Consider the following 23,706-nt stretch of genomic DNA (forward strand, 5'->3'; position numbering starts at 1 on the left):
TTAGGATCCTAAGCTGAATTCTCACTGGCCTTTGTTGTCTCATCAGGAGATAAGTGAGGATGCAAAGCACAAAGTAGATATAGATATAGAAATCACAAAGCTGGTTTCATGTAGTATGATTTCGGTTCATAGCATATCTTAACTCATAAACAATACAACTAGGAAACTAAAGCCCTCAAGCCCTATGTTTTCTTTTCCTTATGTCTAACCTTTATGTTGTAGGTTACCTACTTGAGTGGAAGTAAATGTTTCAGCTGTAACTCCGCTTCAGAAAGAGATAAGTGGATGGAAAACCTTCGCAGGACAGTTCAACCAAATAAGGTAATAGTGGCTTTGAGGTTTAAAAAATGTGTAACTCTATAAGCAGTAAATTGATAGAAGCTAAATGCAGTGATAATACCTTAATTTTTATAGGACTTTTTAAACACATTTGCCATTTCAAACATATTATGCCATTTTATGCTGAACATAATTTTATTGCAGATATTATCATGATTTTACCAATATAGATAAGAAGACTCAGAATTTAAGTAACCTACCCAAATCAGAAGCTAATACATGATAGAAATGGGACTAGAACACAAGTTTCCTAACTACTTATCTCTTTTTTATTTGTAGATATCAGTCCAGTTGCCATGAGGCTAGCTACATGAGAACTTATGTTACAGAATGATATTTTTAACCCAAGTAAAATAGAATGTATATGGCTCTGTAAGATTCTGATACATTCTGTTTAGAGCTTCCTATTATCCTGAACAATGATGTAACAATCCCTTTCATTATTTATTGACTAGAGGCCGGGCACACGAATTCATGCACCAGTGGGGTCCCTCGGCCTGGCCTGTGGGATTGGGCCAAAACCGGCTCTCTGACATCCTCCGAGGGGTTCCGGATTGCAAGAGGGCACAGGCCAGGCCGAGGGACCCCATTGGTGCACAATCAGGGCCAGGGAGGGACGCAGGAGGTTGGCCAGCCGGGGAGAGACCACGGGAACGCTCCAGGGCATGTCCGGCCCGTCCCAATCAGCCAGACCCCAGCAGTAAGCTAACCTACCAGTTGGAGCATCTGCCCCCTGGTTGTCAGTGCATGTCATTGCAAGCAGTTGAGAGGCCTTAGCATGTCATTAGCATATTATACTTTGATTGGTTGAATGGACAACCGGATACTTAGCATGTTAGGCTTTTATTATATAGGATTACCCATAATAAAGTATATAAGCAACATCACCTATTTCAAAAGGAAAATGTTGTCTTTATGGGATTTCAGCTCTCAAACTTAGCTTTATTACTTCTTTATAGGACAATTGCAGACGAGCTGAAAATGTTCTTCGTTTATGGATCATTGAAGCTAAGGACCTTGCCCCTAAAAAAAAATATTTCTGTGAACTGTGCCTTGATGATACCCTCTTTGCTCGTACAACCAGCAAGACCAAAGCAGACAATATTTTCTGGGGCGAACATTTTGAATTCTATAGCCTTCCACCTCTTCATAGCATCACAGTTCACATTTATAAAGATGTGGAAAAAAAGAAAAAGAAGGACAAGAATAATTATGTAGGTCTAGTCAACATCCCCTCTGCCAGTGTGACTGGTCGCCAATTTGTAGAAAAGTGGTATCCAGTGAGTACACCTACACCGAACAAAGGAAAGACAGGAGGACCTTCTATTCGGATTAAATCGCGTTTCCAAACTATCACCATTCTGCCTATGGAACAATACAAAGAATTTGCAGAATTTGTCACCAGCAACTATACCATGCTATGTTCTGTCCTTGAACCAGTAATTAGTGTGAGAAATAAAGAGGAGTTGGCTTGTGCCTTAGTGCACATTCTTCAAAGTACCGGCAGAGCCAAGGTAAGTGGAAAGGAGGTTTACTTTACCTGAAGCTTCTTCCCTACCTTGTATGAAGAAACCAAAATATGATACTGTGGAGATGCAAATTAGAGAAATACTTACTGCTAATGCTCAAAAAAGAAAAAAGAATTGAGAAGGAAACCTATTAGCAGTTCTTAGATCCAGAAAAGATAGAGATTATAAAACTAAAGGAATAAAATGGAGAGATCACAAATATTTAAAGTTCATTTGCATTGAAGATAGATACCACAGCTAGTTCTTTATTGTCTGAAAAATAAATTGGTGATATGGGCATGATAATCCCACAGTACATTCAAGGATGTTTCTTACAGTGGTTTTACTCCTCAATATCTTGTCTGAGTTCAGATTAACTGGTGACATATCCCCTGGTCACAGAAGGAGGTATTCCAGAAGCATTCTGGGTATTAGCAAGTATCTTCATGGGATTAAAATCTGTATTTGGAATAAAAATAGCAAGGGATGTTATATAATTGGCATAATATGAATCATATTTCATCCTGGATAAAAGTAAAAATTTAGGAAGATGAAGGAAGAGAAATGTGCTAATTGTATGAAGAACAACAAGCAAATGATAGTCTTTGATCAGCCTGAACTAGAGTAATTATCACCTCTATGAGGCATATTCACTTCATTAGGCTGAGTCACTATTACATTATATACAAATTGGCCACAGTAAAATTGTGTTTCAGACCTAGAGGCATTCACAGATAGAATAGTTTATTTACAAAAGTGCTATTACGCTTTCTTGATATAAATCAGAATATGCCGATATATTCAATAACTAGAGGCCCGGTGCACGAAATTCATGCATGGAGGGGGGTGTCCCTCAGCCCAGCCTGCACGCTCTCCAATCTGGGACCCCTCAAGGGATGTCCGACTGCCCATTTAGGCCCGATCCCAATAGGATCGGGCCTAATCGGGCAGTCGTACATTCCTCTCACAATCCAGGACTGCTGGCTCCCAACTGCTCGCCTGCCTGCCTTCCTGATTGCCCCTAACCGCTTCTGCCTGCCAGCCTGATCACCCCCTAATAACTCCCATGCCAGCCTGATTGATGCCTAACTGCTCCTCTGCCAGCCTGATTGCCCCTAACTGCCCTCCCCTGCCGGCCTGGTCCCCCCCCAACTGCTCTCCCTTGCAGGCTTGTGTCCCCCACAACTGCCCTTCCCTGCAGGCCCAGTTGCCCCCAACTTCCCTTCTCAGGCCTGGGTCCCCCCAATTGCTCTCCCCTCCTGGCCTGATCACCCACAACTGCCCTCCCTTGCAGACCTGGTTCCTCCCAACTGCCCTCTCTTGCTGGCCTGATCGCCCACAACTGCCCTCCCTTGAAGGCCTGGTCCTTCCCAACTGCCCTCCCCTGCTGGCCATCTCGTGTCCACATGGGGGCAGCCATCTTTGACCACATGGGGGCAGTCATCTTGTGTGTTGGAGTGATGGTCAATTTGCATATTACTCTTTTATTAGATAGGATTAGTCCCTTATCTAACTGCCTTCCTATTGATTATAATTTTTGTGGTTGGATTTACTGGTAATAATCTTTAGGTTTCTGGCATTAAAAAAGCTCAAGAATTTGGGGTGAGGTATCACTGAAATTTTAATTGTCATCTTTGAAATTGTAGGGTATGTTCTTTCTGCTTTTTAGTAGCTCAAAGTTCAGGATATATGCAGAATTTTTAAAACAACCTTATTGAGGTATAATTTACAAACAGTAAACTATACCCATTTAAAGTGAAAAATTAAATGTTTTTTGATAGATGATGCTCCCACTGAAACCACCAGCATAACCAAGATAATGAATGTTACCATCACCTTCAGAAGTTTCCTCTTGCCCCTTAGCCTAAGAGTTTAAATAGTGATTCCTAAGTCTACAACTCTTTTATACACTTAAAGGTGCCCCAGAGTAAATCCCATTACTGTTTAAAATGCTTAATTTTAAAATAAATCTGAGTATTCCCTGTTCTTATACTTTAGAGACTTTGATATATCCATTGAATATATAACATTTAAAATATTTGATATCACATTTCAAACTGAACAATAAACATGTTCTTTAAGACCATTGAGGAATGAAGCAGCTATTTCTTAAGAATTTTATTTCTAATCATGCCTTGCTTCTCCGTGGATGGATTGGGGGTGGAGGTGTAGCAGACAGACTGCCTAGAAAATAAGTTAAAGTGTTGAGTTCAAGAAATTCCATGTTGATACTGTGGACCAATTTGTAACTGTTAGATATTGAATACCTAATATGTGCAGAAACTGTTAAGTGCTTAAAAATATAGAGGTGAACAAAAATAGACACTATCTCTGACCTCATGGGGCTTACTGTCTTTTAGGGGAAATAGATATTAATCAAGTAATTACAGAAATAAAAAGTGTGATTAGCGTGAGAAATGCTGAGAAGTGCACTATGGGGACTGACTAATGGGGTTCATGGCGGTGTTGGTCAGAGTAGACTTCACTGAGGAAAGGATGTACGAACTAAGATCCGAAAGATCCCAGGAATTAACTTCATGACAGTCGGGGCAGGAATGATGGGGTGAGTGAAGCAAAACTGAGAGCAGCATTTGCACAAAATTTGTGGTGAATAGACAGCACTGTGTGTTAGAAAAGACTTGGTGTGTTCAAGGGCCTATAAAGGAGACCCTTGAGGCTGGAGCAGAATACAGAGAGAGTGGCACAAGATGAGGCTAGGAAGGTGGACAGAAACCAGAACATATGGAGACTTGTCAACTTATTCAAGTGCAATGGAAAATCTGTGAAGGAATTTTAAACTTAGGGGGGGTGACACCTAAGATTTTATCCTGACTTAACATTTTTCTTTCAAATGAATCTGGTAGCTTTAGTTTTAAAGCAGGGTTCCCAGGATGTTTGATATTTCATCAGTCTCTTCTGATGTATATTATTTATTCAGTTGCTTTCTGCCTGATTGAACATTATTCTACCAGGATTTTCTGACGGACTTGGTGATGTCTGAGGTGGATCGTTGTGGAGAACATGATGTCTTGATCTTCAGAGAGAATACCATTGCCACCAAGTCCATTGAGGAATACCTCAAGTTGGTGGGACAGCAGTATCTTCATGATGCCTTGGGTATGGAGAAGGAAAACATTTTCTTTTCTTCCCCTTTGATTTTAAGTTATTTTATCCTCATGAGACAAACCAATTAGGTTAAACTTCTGGGTGTTACTTAGGTCTAGCTGACTAGAGTGTTATTCAAGATTTGGCTTAAAGAAGTCTCTGCAGTACTCACCAGTGGAGGAACAGCAGATGTGTTTATTACAATTTGTACAGAAAGAGAAAGCCCATCAGCATGTGCAGCTACCTCAAGATCCTCAAGTGTCTGAGATACACAATAATACCAGTGACCTGTTTCCCCAGACGTGTTGGTTAGTCACATCATGATATAAACGTATTGTCTTAAAAGTGTTAGCATTTGTTATCATGCATCAAAAACTAGGAAACTCTGGCCAAGTCCCACAACTCTCAGTTTCTATCTTCAAGGCCTTCAAAATTTTCAACAATAACTGACTTTGTTCACTCAGTAGTTCCTGTTAAGCCACTCACTTGCAATTCCAGGCGTCAACCACTGTGCTGGACACTTCAATGCACATCATGATAAAACAGGCATGAGTTCCTTGGAGGGAACTCATATCCCTATACTTTAGAATGTAGACCAACTCTGTCCTATAAAAGCATAATGGAGTTATATGTGAGTACTTGAAATTTCCTAGTAGTCAGGTGAAATTAATTTTAATAACATTTTATTTAACCTATTTTATCTACATATGAACAGGTAATCAGTATAAAAAGTATTAATGAGTAAAAATTCTTTTACTTTTTTATACTATTTGAAATTCAATGTGTATTTTACATTTATCGCACATTTTAATTTGCACTAGCTACATTTCAAGTGTTCAGTAGCACATATGACTATCAGGAGTAGACCATAAAGAATGTTGAATGAGTTGGATATATTTTGCCCTCAAGGAGCTTACAGTATAGGGAGGTAAGAAAAATAAGAATATATATCCCTACAACTAAAAAAGAGAGAAATTATGTGCTTTTTCAAAGACTTAAAGAAATTGATTCTAGCTGATACTGTATGTGCTATGGCAGGAGTCTCTAATGATACAATTGAAGATTTCATCATAAGCATTAAATAAAATAAAAAGAGCCGAAACCGGTTTGGCTCAGTGGATAGAGCGTCGGCCTGCGGACTGAAAGGTCCCAGGTTCGATTCCGGTCAAGGGCATGTACCTTGGTTGTGGGCACATCCCCAGTAGGGGGTGTGCAAGAGGCAGCTGGTCGATGTTTCTCTCTCATCGATGTTTCTAACTCTCTATCCCTCTCTATCCCTCTCTCTTCCTCACTGTAATAAATCAATAAAATATATTTAAAAAAAAAAAAAAAAAGAAAAAAAAATAAATAAATAAATAAAATAAAAAGACTTCAATGAAGTCTCAGAAAAACAAATTAAATTATAGCTGAGCACTCTGAATCATTAAAGTTGTGCTATAGTTCATACATTTTGGGAGGGGAAAAAGGGGTGCTATTTCCAGACTACTTAAAGAATTCTCTAAGAAAATTGAGTTAAAAGTTGCCAGGTATATTATGTAATCTTCATTTCTCTTAATTAAAGCATTACTATTACTTCACAGGCTCTGCCTCACTTAGACTTAAATCTTCCATCTGTTGGCCCCTTTATCTTTCTGATTGAAATCAGATTGCATACTGATGTCCTGTGACACACAGGAAATCCCACCTATGAGATATAGAAAAGCAGACCCTAAAAAGGCCTGATTTCCATCCTTGGTGACAAAGGCAAATGTTTTTTTTAGCAGTAATACATTGATACCTGTTGACATGAAATTAGATGCTAGATAGTAATAAGTTGATGGTTCACATAGAAAACACAGAACATTCTGGGCACAAACTTCCATTTGGACCATGTAGTGAGCAGCCATCCCTTTGGCTCTGATTTCTTTCAAAGGCAAGAGAGCAAATGTAAATGGATTGTTGAATCTGTCTCAGTAATATTTTTTTTGTCTCAGTAATTTTTGATTGGGTAAGCAGCTTCTGGATACAAACCTATAAAAGGTTCACCTTTCAATGTGGTACTTTCCGCATTATCAGACATGAGTTATAGTTTCAAAAGTAAAAATAATTTTCTCTGTTTTGGAGGATTGTAAATATATCATAATGGGGGGGGGGGATAATTTTAGGCTGCAATTTTAGACAATTTACTTCCAGACCCTTGATTTATTTGGCTCTTTTTCTTGAAGAATAAAAGAAAAATATTCTTAAAATTCACAAATTATTTATTAATATTAGTACTATTTCCCCAGGGTGGGATAACCTTAAGGAACTCACTAAACAGAATATTTATAATATAAAACTAAAGGTGGGTCAATTTTCACATGGAATATTTGACAGTGATGACTTAGTTTTAAATTTAGATACTCTTTAAAAGGGATAAATAGTATAGAAGCCCATAGCATAGAGACTTTGAGATAAAAGTACAAATATTTTGGTAAACATTTTTAGAAGCCTTTTACTAGTTTTAGTTATTTTACTTTATGAAAAACTATTTTAAAGTTGCCTAATTTGCAAATAACAATACTTATTTGTATGGAGCCCCTCCAACATGCCAGGTACCATATTAGACACTTTTTTTCCCCATGCATTATTTCAGATCCTCACCACAGCTCTGTAGAGTGGGAGTCATTATGCTATTCTCCAAATACGGCAGCTGAAGCTTAGACTAGTTAAGTGACTTTTCAAGGCCCACAATCATTAAGTGATGGGCCCAGGATTTGATCCCAGATCTGTCTGGCTTCAAAGCCTTTTTCTTCTCTGTGCACCACTGTTTCCTGTTCTCCAGGCATTTTTCTTTCAAATAACCACTTCTCATCCTCATAGCTATTTTTAAAAGCTTTCATTTACCTCAGCACTAGCCATTTTGCTAGGAAAAAAAATACTGTTTATGTCACTGCTGCTACTTAATTTTACAGAAATCATTATTTACTTTCATAAAATCTATTATAACGAGCCTGAACCTCAAGTAATATAAGCAGATTTGAAAGGGTCTTTGAAAGATCTCCTCTTTCATAAAGGCCTATAAAAACCCAAGGACACATAGTACCAGGCATCATAAATATGTATTGAGCACTTGCAGTGCTTTGGGATCTATTTGATAGGCTGGGGATTTGAACATGAATAGAACCTGGTCCCTGACCTCCAAAGGTATTCATCCTAGAGATGAGACAGACATATGAACAAATAAGCACAAAACAGTGTGAAACATGGAATAGAATATATATAGGTATAGTGGTGGATAAACAGGTAAGGTAAGGACTTGTTCTTTCAGAGAATGTTGGGCATATCCTTTTAGAGAATAGGATATATGAACAGGGCTTCTAAGCTAAATCTATTTGGAAAAACAATACAGATTATATAAAGAGATGTTCTGCTACAAACTTGTGCTGTATTGAATGACTGTTCCAATTACAAGAGGTAAGTCTAGACATCCTTACTCAAATCTATGTTTGGTACCAGAATTAGCAGTTAAAACCTTAAGTGGGCTAGTTAGTCAGAGTCCGAGTCCAAGATGTGCAGCCATTAGGGTTATTTTTTCTCCTAAGATAATAACATTATTCACCCTGGTAAAGGGGCCTTATAACAAATAATGAATTTATGCTCATTTATTTGTGGTTTCAGATAAAAGATTTAAAGTTATATAATTGTTTATAGTAGTATCATTGTTGTTTTTGTAAATATGATGATGATGATGGTGGTGGTGGTGGTGGTGGTGGTGATGATGATTGCTGTTTTTTCACCTCCAGGGTAAAGAAAATAAACATGATATTTTGGAGGTGATAACCCTTGGTTTCCAAAGCAGTGACCCTTCATGAACAGTCTTTTGTATCCTCCCTGTCAGATCTCAGAAAGATTCCCCATTATGCATTTTAGGACAGGAATCTTAAGTCCTATTGTTCTATTTAGGAAGACCCTATTTATTGTTCTACTATCTGTCATCTTCTCTCTTCAAATAGGGGAGTTCATCAAAGCTTTGTATGAGTCAGATGAGAACTGTGAAGTGGATCCCAGCAAATGTTCATCTAGTGAATTGATAGACCATCAGAGCAACCTGAAAATGTGCTGTGAGCTGGCTTTCTGCAAGATCATCAACTCTTACTGGTGAGCTGGTGTCAGTGCTTCATCCACCACCTTTGGAACTTTCATTTTCTATATACAAGTCATCACGGTGTTAACTATTATTTCCCAACCAAAGGAAGGGCCTAGGGGGGAAAACTGATAGTTTCCCTAATCAGTTTCCCTAATACATTCCTGTCTAAAATCTAAATCTCCATTGTGAGCCCAAGAATTTCTGAACTATATACATAAATACAATGTTTGTGTACAATATTAGCACCACATTCTCAAATGGGTTTCTAAGATATTTACTGGTGTTAAAAAATGTGTTAGTTATTTTTGATCATTGCTCCAACCCCAGCAATTGGTGAGATTTTGGAAGATTTTGGATGAACAGTCTTTAGAGAGATTATGGTGATCTTGATTAAACCAGATGGTATAGTCAGGAGCCTCATGCCATTTTCCCACTTTGCAAAACTAAATTTATACTAATTCCTGAGTTTTACAGCTTTGGGTTTCTAGTCTCCATCTGGGCTTCTGTGAATTTTCCACCACCTCTCAGCCACAAACCACTTAAGGTCTCCCTTAGGCCCTCATTGCCTGGCTCTAGAGCGGAGGTGTGTTGGGCCAGAGTGAGATTGCTTGCAGTTTTCTTGGGTATTTAGAGATTTTGATCTTTTTTCCTTCACCAGTGTTTTCCCTCGTGAACTGAAAGAGGTGTTTGCATCATGGAAGCAGCAGTGCTTGAACCGCGGGAAGCAAGACATCAGCGAACGGCTCATCAGTGCCTCGCTGTTCCTGCGTTTCCTGTGCCCAGCCATCATGTCTCCCAGTCTGTTCAACCTAATGCAGGAGTATCCTGATGACCGCACGTCTCGGACTCTGACTCTGATTGCCAAGGTCATTCAGAACCTGGCTAACTTTGCCAAGTACGTGTTGCTACCATAACCCCTTTTTAAAAAACATTGTTTAAAAAAATACATGAGATCTAAAATTTGGGTGGTGATAGTGATCCTCGTCACTCATGTTATAAGACTTTCATTGTGGTGTTATTATAAATAACAAAAAAATTGGAAACAACTTAAATATTTATTTTATAGAGTAGTGGTTAAGTAACCTAGGGTACATGCATTCAGAACATTTGCAGCCACTATAGACAGTGTTTTCAAAGAATAGTCAATAATATGGAAAATGATGAAGATATAGTAAATGAAAAGGGCTAATAAAAACTTTAGGGGAAAAAAAGGATATTAAATGGTGTATATGCTATTATTCCAGCAGTTTAAAAACACAAAAACTTTAGTGTAAACAAGTTGGGAAGAACAATCAGACAAATTCTGCAGTTACATTTTCTAAGACGATTGGCCTGGCCCCTTTAAACAAGTCAATGTCATGAAAACTGGAAAAGATGGAAGGGGCTGTTTTAGATTTAAAAAGACTAGATGCAATGCTTGAATCTTATTTAGACCTGAATCGGTAAAAAGTCTATAAAAGTCCATTTGGGGACAATTGGTGAAATTTAATTTTAAAAATTTTATTATGATAATGACATTGGTTTATGTAAGAGATAGTCCTTATTCAAAGTATATATATACATATATATATATATATATATATATATATAGAGAGAGAGAGAGAGAGAGAGAGAGAGAGAGAGAGAGAGAAAGCAAACTTGGCAAAATGTTAACACTTGGTTAATGTAGATGAGGCATATTCTTTCAATTTTTGGTAGATTTAAAGCTTTTTTAAAGGACATTAGAAAGCAGTTGGAGGAAATACACACAAATGTAAACAGCAGATAAATTCACGTGATAGAGTGGGTACATCCACACTTTTTTTTCTACTTTTCATTGTTTTCAAATTTTTCTCAGTTTGTGTAATTTTTATAATTTATAGAAAATAATTTTAAGGAATCACTGAAAGAAACTTCACACTGGCAGAATTGATCAGAACAGACTCACTCAATAGTGAAGCTTAAAGACAAGATTTTATTAGTGATGTACTGAAGGAAAAATAGAACTTCGGTGAGACAGATTGTTTCCTGGTTTAAATAGTTACTTTTTAGAAGTGCACTACTTTAACTTTGAGTACCCTATAGGTAACCCAATGTAAAAACATACATATTTACCCATATTTGAGCTAATTTTAGTAAAAATTATTTCTGGCCTATTTGGGAACAAGTTTTATGGACTTAAGCTAGGTCCTAAAGATAGCTAGAATCTAGATAGGCAAAGGAGAGGAAGTTCTTCTCTAGTAGAAACATATAACATGAACAAAGGCTTGGAGAAGAAAAAGAGTATATATATTTGGGAAACTTTGAAGAAGCAAATTATATTGAAGGTTTATACTGATGATTATTTGGTAGGTAAATGAAGGTTATGTTACAGAGAGCTTTAAATACAAGAAAAATGAGTTTTAGCTTTATACAATAGAAAATAGAAAGCTATTCAGAAGATTTGAGTATTAATATTAAGAAAGTATGTCTTAGCATTTATCACTTATAAATAACTAGAGGCCCGATGCATGAAAATTCGTGCAAGAGTAGGGCTTCCTTCCCCTGGCTGCCGGCACCGGCTTCCCTCTGGCACTGGGGACCCGGGCTGCTTCCCTCCTCTGGCCGCCCACAGGCACCCGGGACCCGGGCTGCTTCCTTCTGGCCACCCGCAGGCACCCAGGACCCAGGCTGGCTTCCCTCCGGCCCCAGCTTCATCAGGAAGGACGTCCAGAAGACATCCAGTCTAATTAGCATATTACCCTTTTATTGTTATAGATAAACAAAATTAGTCACTTACCTCCCCAAAATAAAAATAAAAAAATTTATAGCTCTGTGTACAGTCCACTCAAAATGATCACCTCTCTTTTCCTGAATATGTTCTTTGTCATTTTCTCTCCCTCTCCTTTAGATTTGGTAACAAAGAAGAATACATGGCATTCATGAATGATTTTTTAGAACATGAGTGGGGTGGAATGAAGCGCTTTCTTTTGGAGATCTCTAATCCAGACACCATCTCAAACACCCCAGGCTTTGATGGTTACATTGACCTGGGCCGGGAGCTTTCGGTTTTGCATTCCTTACTGTGGGAAGTAGTTTCCCAACTTGATAAGGTAAAGTAGGCTGGAATAGTAAAGGGAGGAGGGAGGTAGAGAACTTGAATGTTCCTGAATTCTGCAGAGCATCCACAGGGTGATAGCACTCACCTTTCCGTTAATTGAAAGCAACCTTTTGTCCTGTAAGTCTCAGAATAAATGGTTATCATTTCTGAGTGAAATATGCACCCTACAAACCAGGAAATTCTAGAAAGCCATGAAATTACTTACCTATTTTTCAAGTAATTATCTGCATTAATGGAGTATATATTTCTATAAATAAATAAGTACAGTATATATAACATATCTAAAAACTTGCCTAGAAACTAATATCTATTATTAGTGTATATAGCCTTATTCATGTGCAGTAAGATGAGATGAAGCCTTATACAGCAATTTCTAACAAAAGGGTGGACTTCAGAATATAAGGGTGGACTATCATGTTTAATCAGCTTTATCCTTGAGAATTTTTTTGTTGTTATGCTAGTCAGAGGGCTTAATATAACTGTTAGTACTACAGAGTTATGTGGGATCTGAAAATCCTGGTGGTTTCTTTCTCTATAGATGTAAATGAAGAATACAGAAAACAATTGTAATTTTTAATCATTTATTTTCTGACTATAAGCTAAGAATTTTATTATTATAAGCTAAGATTTTATTATTAAATCTTAATAAGAATTTTATCTTAATAACTAGATATATACCATATCAATCATTTTCTTCCTTCTGGGATTTTGCAAAGAAGAATAGGTTTTATAATGGAGAATAGTCTTAACAGACTTAGGTTAGATTTATCACAATAATTATTTATTGATGCTTTTCTTTACTACAGGTACTTTATAAATATGTTGGTGTGGTATGTTAGAATAACTTCAAAAGACAAAGTTATTTTTCTGTGATGAGAATTTGTTTTCCTTCATTTTTCTATTATCCTTAAAAATGTTCCAATAATATTGGAGGGGTGTAAAACCTATTAATAAAGACCACTTTCCTGAGGAAATGTAAACGGTAGGGTGTCCACTGTTGCTTTAAACATTGTAAAATAATAAACTGTTCCTTATTTTTGAGGACCCCTTCTATACTTGTAGAAATGCCAGCTGGACTTTAAGGTGCAGCTGTGCTGAGGGTAAATCCCTTGACTATGAATCGTGGCTCAAGAAGGTTGAGCATGTAAAGGCATCCTCCAGGTGACATTTGAGCAGGCATTCTACTGATTTGAGCAAGGTTGAAGAATCTCTTGGCTGTTGAAAAACCATAGAAGACCCATAGACAGCCATTAAAACTGCCTAACAGTTGAGCGGTCCTATAAGACGCCATGAGAATAAGAATTCCCCAAAGAAAAAAATGACTGAGATGGATAAAACAAGTACTAAAAAGTTATTCTTTGTTGATTAGCTGTATCAGTGAGATGCAGATACAGTTTTCTTGTGAAATAAGCCTGATTTGTTCAGGGTCAAGGTCTTTTTAACAGGCTTTGCTGTGTAAATACACTTTCTCCTTTTTTTTTTAAATCTCTGTTTGGTCCTGGGAACCAGGAATACATTTAGACATATTTTATAGAGAAAGTTTACCTGAGTTTTCTGTGGTTGTTTTTTTTTTAAAAAATTGTCATGCTTATGCCAACCTAGTTGGCAATAATAGGTCCGGGTTCCCAAGATTAAATGGCATAGTTGATAGCAATGTCAACTGTGTGTCCTGGAGTGTTTTGGACCCCTGCATGCAACACTTTCTTGTATGTGGCATGCATTTCTTTCCTCACATAATCCCTTTTCTTTGGAAGTTTTATCACACTAGCCTTTTGGTTAGAAGGTATTTGGTCCTTCCCCTATCCTCACCCCCCCTCCCCCAGCTTGATCTACTAGCCTTCCAAAGATTTTGTTTGCTTTGCATGCCTATTTTAGTTGGAATGGCAATATTTTGGTTGTTTTGAGCATGTCTTTTAATTTTTATTTGCATAATCCTAATTTCTATTTCCTTTCTTTCCTCGATGTCTGCTGCACCTTGTTTCGCGTCCTCCATCCATCTCGACGCCATGGTTCCGCTGCTCCATAACAATGCATTATGAACCTGCCACTCCCACATGCAAACACCTACCCTTCCCTCCAACCTACACCCCTTCATCAATGGGCATCATGGTCCCCAAAACAATCTGTGGTGGATGTCGCAATGCTTATTATCCAATTAGGGTGAAAATTCCTTCCTACAGGCGACTGTGGCAAAACTGGGACCTCTCCCTCGCGTTCTTGCTGATATCACCAAGTCTCTGACTAACCCTACGCCAATACAACAGCAACTGAGACGCTTCACTGAGCATAACTCCAGTCCCAATGTCAGTGGAAGCCTCTCCTCCGGGCTGCAGAAAATATTTGAAGACCCTACTGACAGGTATGAAAGAGAATTTGAAGTACTGTCCCAGAGATATAATGTTTAGAGATTTGGCAAAAATATTTTTTAACTTATGTGTTGAATTTACAAACTTGAAAGTCTTGAGCAATTGGAAATAATCATCTGATCTGAGATAAAGCCAATTGTTTGTCATAATAATACACAAGATCTAGGATACTTATTTTCTAGAATGATATTGTAAAGTTATATTTAACAAATGCAGTAAAAAAAACTATGTCCTGCTTAATGGAAGACTTACGGGCTCTATGAAATTGGCATTTTTATATATTGTAGCACTCAACAATCTGGAGAACCTCGTTAAAAACATTTTGTAATTGGCTGTTTAGCTACACAGTAGACACAATATTGATGCTTAGACTTTGTTTACTTTGTGTTGGCAAGATTTGTGCCTTTGGCATGGGCCCTTGGGTTGTGCACTTAGAGCCTCTCCTCTTGAACAAATTAAATATGAATTGGGATGCCTTGGGAGGGCTTAAAGTCAAACTAGAAAATGGTTGGAATGCTAGTAAAAATGGAAGACAGTGATGGAGTGGTATACACAGTATTATTCCCCACCTTTGGAGAAAAACTAAAAACATTGGATTTTATTCTGAGAATCGTAAGGATGAAATCTGAGCTTAGATGTAAGTATCTGCATTGGGCCTGTGAGCCTTCAGAAGAGTTCATATGCCTGAGTTGAGGAATCTTAACTATGTTGAATGTGTCTCAAGAGTAATTAAGGGTCCTTTCTGTTTCTACAGTGATTTGCATAAACTAAAGTCTCCAAGCCAGGACAACACAGATAGCTATTTCAGGGGGAAAACATTATTGCTGGTTCAGCAAGCCTCCTCCCAAAGCATGACTTATTCTGAGAAGGATGAAAAGGAAGGTAGCCTTCCTAATGGGCGGAGCATCTCCCTCATGGACCTCCAGGACACGCACGCTGCTCAAGTGGAGCATGCGTCCGTCATGCTCGATGTGCCTCTGCGCTTGACCGGAAGTCAGCTTTCCATAACCCAGGTCGCCAGCATCAAGCAGCTGCGGGAAACCCAAAGCACACCCCAGAGTGCACCCCAAGTCAGAAGGCCCCTGCACCCAGCCTTGAACCAGCCAGGCAGCCTCCAGCCCTTGTCATTCCAAAACCCTGTCTATCACCTCAGTAACCCAATCCCAGCAATGCCAAAGGCCTCCGTGGATTCCAGTTTGGAGAACCTAAGCACTGCCAGTTCCAGAAGCCAAAGTAACAGTGAAGACTTCAAACTCAGTGGACCCAGCAATAGCAGCATGGAAGACTTCAGCAAACGTAGCACTCAGAGTGAGGACTTCTCCAGGCGGCACACTATGCCAGACAGACACATACCTCTTGCTCTGCCCCGGCAAAATAGTACTGGGCAGGCGCAAATCCGAAAAATGGACCAAGCCGGATTGGGTGCCCGAGCTAAAGCCGCGCCATCCCTGCCACACAGTGCTTCCTTACGGAGCACGGGGAGCATGTCGGTGGCCTCGGCAGCCCTGGTGGCCGAGCCTGTGCAGAATGGAAGCCGGTCCCGGCAGCAGTCCTCTTCCTCCAGAGAGAGCCCTGTTCCCAAAGTGAGAGCAATCCAGAGACAGCAGACACAGCAGGTAGGGCGAGTGCTGGATGACCTGGCTTCTATCTGGTCCAACTGTTTCCTCGGGTCTGTGTAGAAATCATTGGGAAACCCCATTGCTAACAAGATCTCCACTTAAAAATATTTCTGCCACCTTTAAATGGGAAGAGGAAATAAAAGGTTTGGGAGGCTTCTAGTGAGGTGAGGCAACAGAATGTAGCTTGACTCATCACCCTGAGGACACTAACAACCACGCAGGGGCCTTGCCTTCCCTTCACTCAGCACTGAGAACAGATCCATTATGTTGAATGAATAATTACACACTTAAACTATGGAATCTATAGGCCAAATCAACTAGAAAGTATTTGGGGACCTGGACATTAATTCTCCCTAAATATTTTTTCTTAAGCTTCCATAATAAAGTTTTGTATTCTGAGCCAAGAGTTTAATATAACTACTCCCTACTCTATCCTCCAGCTCCCTCTGGAAATATCAAGTCCCTTGTGCCTTTTCCTGGAAATCGCTAGGAAAATAAACAACTGAACACCGATAGTGACAAAGTAAAGGAGGTGGGGGTGGATAGATACACAGGTGGTTGACAAGTATTCTAAACATTTACAACTTCCTTATAATTTCTCTTTACATCTGGCATGGGGAATTTGTGGCCCACAGGTCTGCAAAATCATTTGGTCTGGCCCTGCCAAGGTATTAGGGGTGAGTTAATTAAATGTTTGACAAAGTGTAATAGGCTAATTTTTAAGTTGATAATTTTGTATGGCCTGTGAATGATATAAATATCCAAATAGCCCTTGGCAGTAAAAAGGTTCCCCACCCCTGCTTTACAAGCATAAGCCCAGCTAGTGTCCTACCCAATATTAATATAAGATTGGTAAAATCTTTTCTTCTTGATAAAAAGGTTTCCCAAGAGGCAACAATATATATTTTGTTCTTTGAAATAAACTAAAAACCTTAGGAATATGTATGAGTGTGTGTGTGTGTGTGTGTGTGTGTGTGTGTGTGTGTGTGTGTGTGAGAGAGAGAGAGAGAGAGAGAGAGAGAGAGAGAGAGGAGAATATTTCTTACTTTATCTGAAAAAGATTTTTCTCCTGAAAAGTTTTGTATTTGTTGAATTTTTTGAAACCTAATCATACTTTATAAGTACTAGGAAGCTTTGTGATTTAAAAAAGGCCTTTGTCAGCCAAATAACTTGTCAGGGGAGACTAAAATAAAACCCCAATGTATCTCTTTAATATATTTGCATTTTTATAGGTAGGCCTTTACTAATTTGGCTGCTTTTGCCTCCATTCTGCTGTGATCAGAGTTCTTGCTCCTACTTTGATAACTATTGTTTAATTATTGTTTAAAAAGTAGAACATTTGCAGAATTCTTGGATGCAGAGAAAGAGGAAGGGATGGAAAACATGTCCAACTTCAGCTGATTCTGGTGGCTGACTTCCTGGACAAAACTTCCTAGTTAGCCATTCTTTCCTAGGAAATAAAGGTTTTCTTCAGTCTTAAATTTTTCATTTTTATTTTGTTGTATTTTCCCAAATTTACCAATTCATTTGATTTAATAAGCATTTTCATTTAAAGAAAAGGAAAATTATCCTCCTATATAATAAAGAGGTAATATGCAAATTGACCATCACTCCAACACACAAGATGGCCACCCCCATGTGGACACAAGATGGCTGCCACAAGTTGGCTGCCACAAGATGGCCAGCAGGGGAGGGCAGTTGTGGGTGATCAGGCCAGCAGGGGTGGGCAGTTGGGGAGGGACCAGGCCTGCAAGGGAGGGCAATTGGGGGCGATCAGGCCTGCAGGTGAGGGCAGTTGGGGGCGACCAGGCCTGCAGGGGAGGGCAATTGGCGACCAAGCTGACAAGGGAGGGAAGTTAGGGGTGACCGGGCCAGCAGGGGGGGGACAGTTGTGGGGGACCCGGCCTGCAGGGGAGGAGAGGGACAGGACAGGGAAGGACGTCTACTTACTTTTAAGGTTGACAGTGGATGTCAGCCCAGCCCTGAACAGGAGAGGAATGCTCACCCATTCCTCCTTTAGTCATCAATTCCCAGGGCTCATGACTCAGACAGATTATTCAGTTGTTCGTTACAATATTTGTGCTATAGGAAAATATAACACCTATTACATAGCACTCAGTACATGTTTCTATAGGTGATAGATGGGCAGTAATAAATGTATACAGTCTCCAAACAACCAATTTAAAATTTTGTCACAGCCATTAATGCATTGAAGAATGTCTATATTATATTGCCATAAAGTGAGGCATAGCCACAGTGAGATGTCCAAGCACAGCTTTAAATAGTCACCTTTGCTGGTACTGCCACCTCATATCAGTTAAACCATAAATCACTATATTTTGATTGCTCATGTTTCTGGTTTTTCTACACTGGCTTTTTCTAGGCAGATGGTTCATTCTTTCGAATTTATGTTATTTTTTTTTTAAATTCCTTTCTGTTTATTGCTTGCTCTTCTCATCTTACTCCCATGAAGCCTCTGAAATTCTATATAATCAGCGCATTTTTCAGGCAAATTCCTTTACATATTATAATTGCAAATTGTGTTAGAGAATTCTTCTCTCCCCAAAACTAGAGGACTTCTTTGTGGGGATTGTTCTGTAGGCGTCTGCAATTATCAGTGGCTTTGTCCTGTGAAAATTCCATTTGTATCTGAGCACAAAGGAGCAGCCATTGTTGGCACTGTAACTAGCCTCAGTCTCCTCCATTTACTGAGTAAGAAGGAAATAAAATTCCAGTAAAACAATCTACAGAGGGGTTTTTTTTCCCAGCAAACGTTAATTTTTGTCCCTTTTCAGCCTCTGTGTGGATTTATTTTTTCTCATTTTCCTCTTCATTTTGTTTTTCATGCATCATGTACACTGTACGCATAAAACACTTACCTGCAATGTCTGAGTTGTTCAGATATAGCATGTTACCTAAACTTAGAAGTTCAAATTTGAAGAAGCTCTTAAAATTGGTATTTGACCAGCCTATTGGAATGATGCTGTAGTTTTCACATTTGGATTTGTTGACCCTCCCCTAAACCAACCTCTTCAAGCACTCTCGGCATTTACTTAGTAATTTAACCCACCCATCTTTGGTGTTGATAGCAGAAGTGTTGTTATTCATTGATGGGAACCTGACCATTTCAGACTGTGGAGAAGCTGAAACCAACAAGTCTCATTTATACATAGTAAATACTAGCAAGGAACCAGGGAGCTGCCCCTTTTCAGTTGTCCTCAGCATAGCCAGGCTATGAGTAATTATAGGGTCAGCGAAACTGCTCCTCAGGCCCTTTTGCCTAAAGTATCATGATTGTTCCCAGAGAAACCCTATACAGCTTGATCTCAAGAGGGAGATGTTCTTAGTAGGAATTCCTACTCCTTTACTTTTTGTCTTTTTTTCATCCTTCATTTTCTTTAATGATCCACTATTGAAAGTCAGTGGCCGTAAAAGCTCTTCCTGAGGCTACAGCGAAGCAAAGTGGGATCTGAATCACTTACCAACCTCTCTTTCAATGTCTTTGTCTATAAACTGGAGGTAATAAGTTCTATATATCCAGCTTATGAAGAAGATGGAATAATTATTGGAGAAAAGCCTTTGCTGCACTTTATTACTACATGTAGTAATAAAGTGTAGTTTATTACTAAGAGGAGGTTTAGAGGAAAAACAATGTATCTTTCCCTTAGTAATAAATTATAATAATGAATTCTGTCTAGAGTATTAATTAATAAATAACTCAAATATTGACAGTCTAATTAGGAAATAAGACCAGCACATGTAAGACCAATAGAAAAAAATGTAAACAGTATATAGTTTTTTTTCATGTGAAGAATATATTACAACAAAAAATAATTTTGAAACAAAAATCACCTCTATTTTCTTCCAGTCTAACACAATAACTAATTTTGATTTGTTCAATATTACTTTTCCATCTCTTTATAATTGTGTAAAGGTTTTATCATGAATACAAGGCATAGTTAATATTGGTCACTTATTTTTTCAACAGTTATTTACTACCTACCATATGCCACAGAAAGTGCTAGGTTATATTAGGAAGTGGTTGAAAATCAGATTCAACCAATAAAATAGGAATAGACCTGAATGCCCAGTTTCCATTGTACAATCTCTCATAATTCATTGGACGTTGTTAATCCTGGAGATATGGTAGCTACCACCATCACCAATAGAATGAAACCACTCATTTTTATGGCTTCTCATTTAACAGTTAAAGCTGAGATTACCCTAAGGAACTGCTGTTTTTAATATGTTTTTAGGGGCTAAAGTTTCTCCTTAGTGGGTTCTTAGGAGTATTGTTAGTTTGCGGTACATATAGAGGCACTCAACACCATAACAAATCACAGGGAAAAAAAGTTTATTCAAGCAACATCTTGTTAACTTGTATAAAGCAGAAAGCTATTGAATTAGCTGCCTTGATGTAATAAGTTCCAAACAGTGAAGTTGTTATTAGTTTTGGTGGCTACTTTAGCTCAAACTACTATTGAATAGTAGAAAACAGGGATCATAGTTATGTCTTCCAACATTAGTTCTCTTTGTGAAACATAACTAGTGGATGAGCTGTCATGGAGGATGCTAATAAGTATTTCTGATACAGGTTCAGTCACCTGTGGACTCTGCCACAATGTCCCCAGTAGAGAGGACAGCAGCCTGGGTTCTGAACAATGGGCAGTATGAAGAGGATGTGGAAGAAACTGAGCAAAATCAAGATGAAGCCAAGCATGCTGAGAAGGTAGAACCAAGTCTGTCTTTATTGACGTATTGCCCCACAGTGATAGGCCACAAAAGGGTTGTCTAGCCAAGGACCTGCTCTGCCCCTCCCCAGCTTCAGCTCCACCTCTTATGTTAACCATCATGTACATATCTATAAATAATAACTAGTAGTGTCCTCATGTGGAAATATACAGAAAATGTCCATTAAGCTGGGGTGGAGGGCACCAGCTCTATTTTCTTTTTATGTAGGTTGCCTTAATTTGGAGAATACTCTTAAGTTTCTAGTAATTTTAGGCACTTATAGTGTTTCTATAAACTGGTTGGTACTCTTCATCCAAGACCAAAATTTCCCTTAGACTAGACTTTCTTTCTCTGTCTTGATAATGATTTTTTGTTTGTTTTTTCTTTTTGTCTTTTCTAGATAAAAAAAACTTTTGGTCTTATAGATGATTTTTTAAAAAGATATCTATTGACTCAGTTTTTGTTTTTAAAGTTGACATGGAAAAAAATTATCAAACAAGAACTTGACACCATGTATGGCATTATCTTATTTAACTAAGAACCAGACAGCTAGCTTCTGCTTACCTATCAGCATGATCCAAAACATGCTCATTGATGCAGTCTTCCTCTTCAAACTGTCCTAAAAATTGTCATCTTTGACCTTCTGGATTAAATCATCATTTAGGACCATGTTGTTGAAGAAGCTAATTGTCTGATTGTCAATTAAATGAAACATTATGTGAAAATAGATTGCATTCTACAAATTATTGTACAGATTTATCACTAATTCCTAATGAATTTATGTAGACCATCTATAACAAAGCTTATGCTTCTCACCTTGCCTAGAAATTTGACATTCCAGTGTACTCAAACCCCACACCCAGCAACTTCAGTACAAGAAAGAGCCGTGTAACCAATTGAATTATATAAAGCTTTACTTTTGTAAAGGTTTTGCGAGAAAACAGACCTATGTGTTGAGAAAGGAGAACTAAATTGGATAGGTGAACCACATCGTAAAAAAGGGCCAAGAGGCAGTATCCATCAGCCCTAAAGTACTTATAGACCTTTGGCTTAATGCTTGTGACCTGAATATTTTATACTTTTCTAGTTGGGGAGAAAGAAACAATAGTCTACTCTGCCATAAATTTCTAGTTACTTATTTAGTAGTGCTTAACATTATAGAAATGTTGGGTGTTCTCTACAGGGCTGATTCTAGTAGAGTGAAGGAACAATGAGCCGAGCTCGGTCTGAGATCCTACAGTACAGGCAATGACAGAACCTTTCTCGTCAACAACTGGCTTTTGGCTCATTTTAAGTGATTTGTCAGGCTTCTGAGTGCTTGATCATTTTATTTTCCTACTCCTATTTGATGCCATCACAGATTGGATGCGGCTTGCAGGAGCTGGTAGTTTAATGTGGAGAGAGACACATTAATATATAGATTTGGAATGCCAAGTTAACAATATAAATGTAATTTTAGGAGGAGGGCAGAGCTTCATTCCCATTTGTCCCTGTTGATAATTTTCAAGAACATCAGCAATAGGTGGGATGGCAGCTCGGATGGTATCCAGCTACCTTGCCTCAGAGGGTTTCTTTTTTCAAAAGCAAATCCCTGATTCTACAACTTGTGTAACTCCTTTTTCTGTCCTCTAGTATGAACAGGAAATCACTAAACTGAAGGAGCGCCTGCGAGTGTCCAGCCGGAGGCTAGAGGAGTATGAGCGCCGGCTGCTGGTGCAGGAGCAGCAGATGCAGAAGCTGCTGCTGGAGTACAAGGCCCGGCTGGAGGACAGCGAGGAACGGTTGCGCCGGCAGCAAGAAGAGAAGGACAGCCAGATGAAGAGCATCATCAGCAGGTTAGAGGGTCACCTGGCAGTGGGGATGGGTAGCCAGGCACACAAAGAGGTGGAAAGAGGAGCCAGAGACTCCTCAAGGAACGGCAGCAGTGCCACTTGCAACTCTGCGTATGCTCATGGTACTTAGTACAAAGGTGATGACTGGTTCTGTCTCTTAAATTTTCCAAGTGGGAGACCTCTGTGCACTTCCTTTGAAGATAGAGGTGGTCTGTTTTCTTTCATCGTAACAATTAGGAAAAATAAAAACTTAATGATGCACTTGAGAGGCCTTAGAGGAGAACTGGGTTTTAAAAACCTAAGTATTCAGTGTCCAAGACTAACTTAGTTTTTCACAAAAGTTTCCAAAAACAGGGAAGGAAGTTTGTCTTGGTTAGGGCAAGAGAACCAAGAGAAGAGAGTGCCAAGGATGTCACGGGAGACTAAGGGAATGTTAACTTTACCCAACACTCAGCACTTCTAGTTTTACAAATAAAGAAATAAGCAACAGGTTAAGAAGTCACTTGCCCATGGTCACCTAACAGTGCAACCAAGATTTGAAGCCAGGCTCAAGCTCCAGAGTCCATGCTCAGTAACCACTGTGCTTCCATCTTGTCAAAAGCTGTGGAAGGTCAGGTAAACTGAAGACAGAAGAGGTCTGCTGTTTCAGCCGTATAGTCTTACTGAGGGCAGTTTGATGGGGTTTAAACATCAGTGGGGTGAGATGTAAATGGTGGATGAGAAAGAAACTAGACCCACTAAGTATAGAGTCCTCTTTGAGGACCAACCTGTGCAGGGAACAGAAAGGATAGCTGTCACAGGGTAACTTGAGATTAAGAGGAAGTTGTTGGGTTTTTGTTGACTGGTTTGATATTTTAAGATGAAATGAGTTGTGCTGAGGGATCTGAGGGAAGAAGTGACCATGGAAATACTGTCACAGAGGAGATGAAAATGTGAGTGACCTAGTCACAGGTAGAGAATTTAATGTTGGGTGTCTTCCAAGGTAGGAGAGAAGAAAGAGCACACGGTTTCAGATATCT

The 23,706-nt window shown here is 38.9% G+C and overlaps 1 protein-coding gene across 3 annotated transcripts in view; it reads left to right on the plus strand.

Moving 5' to 3' along the window:
* Nucleotides 1-23,706, plus strand: part of RASAL2 (RAS protein activator like 2) — a 256,627-nt gene that overhangs the window by 221,188 nt on the left and 11,733 nt on the right. For 2 of the 3 annotated variants that reach the window (XM_079761430.1, XM_079761432.1), the window contains exons 7-16: nucleotides 223-321; nucleotides 1,299-1,853; nucleotides 4,820-4,964; nucleotides 8,927-9,071; nucleotides 9,719-9,955; nucleotides 11,930-12,131; nucleotides 14,299-14,498; nucleotides 15,260-16,121; nucleotides 20,719-20,853; nucleotides 22,488-22,690. In XM_079761430.1, coding sequence (XP_079617556.1) covers nucleotides 223-321; nucleotides 1,299-1,853; nucleotides 4,820-4,964; nucleotides 8,927-9,071; nucleotides 9,719-9,955; nucleotides 11,930-12,131; nucleotides 14,299-14,498; nucleotides 15,260-16,121; nucleotides 20,719-20,853; nucleotides 22,488-22,690 — 2,783 coding nt within the window. The remainder of the gene's footprint in view (nucleotides 1-222; nucleotides 322-1,298; nucleotides 1,854-4,819; nucleotides 4,965-8,926; nucleotides 9,072-9,718; nucleotides 9,956-11,929; nucleotides 12,132-14,298; nucleotides 14,499-15,259; nucleotides 16,122-20,718; nucleotides 20,854-22,487; nucleotides 22,691-23,706) is intronic. The other variant, XM_079761431.1, reaches the window with a different exon arrangement.

Source organism: Cnephaeus nilssonii (assembly GCF_951640355.1).
Source record: "Cnephaeus nilssonii genome assembly, chromosome: 21".
NCBI classification, from domain to species: Eukaryota; Metazoa; Chordata; class Mammalia; order Chiroptera; family Vespertilionidae; genus Cnephaeus; species Cnephaeus nilssonii.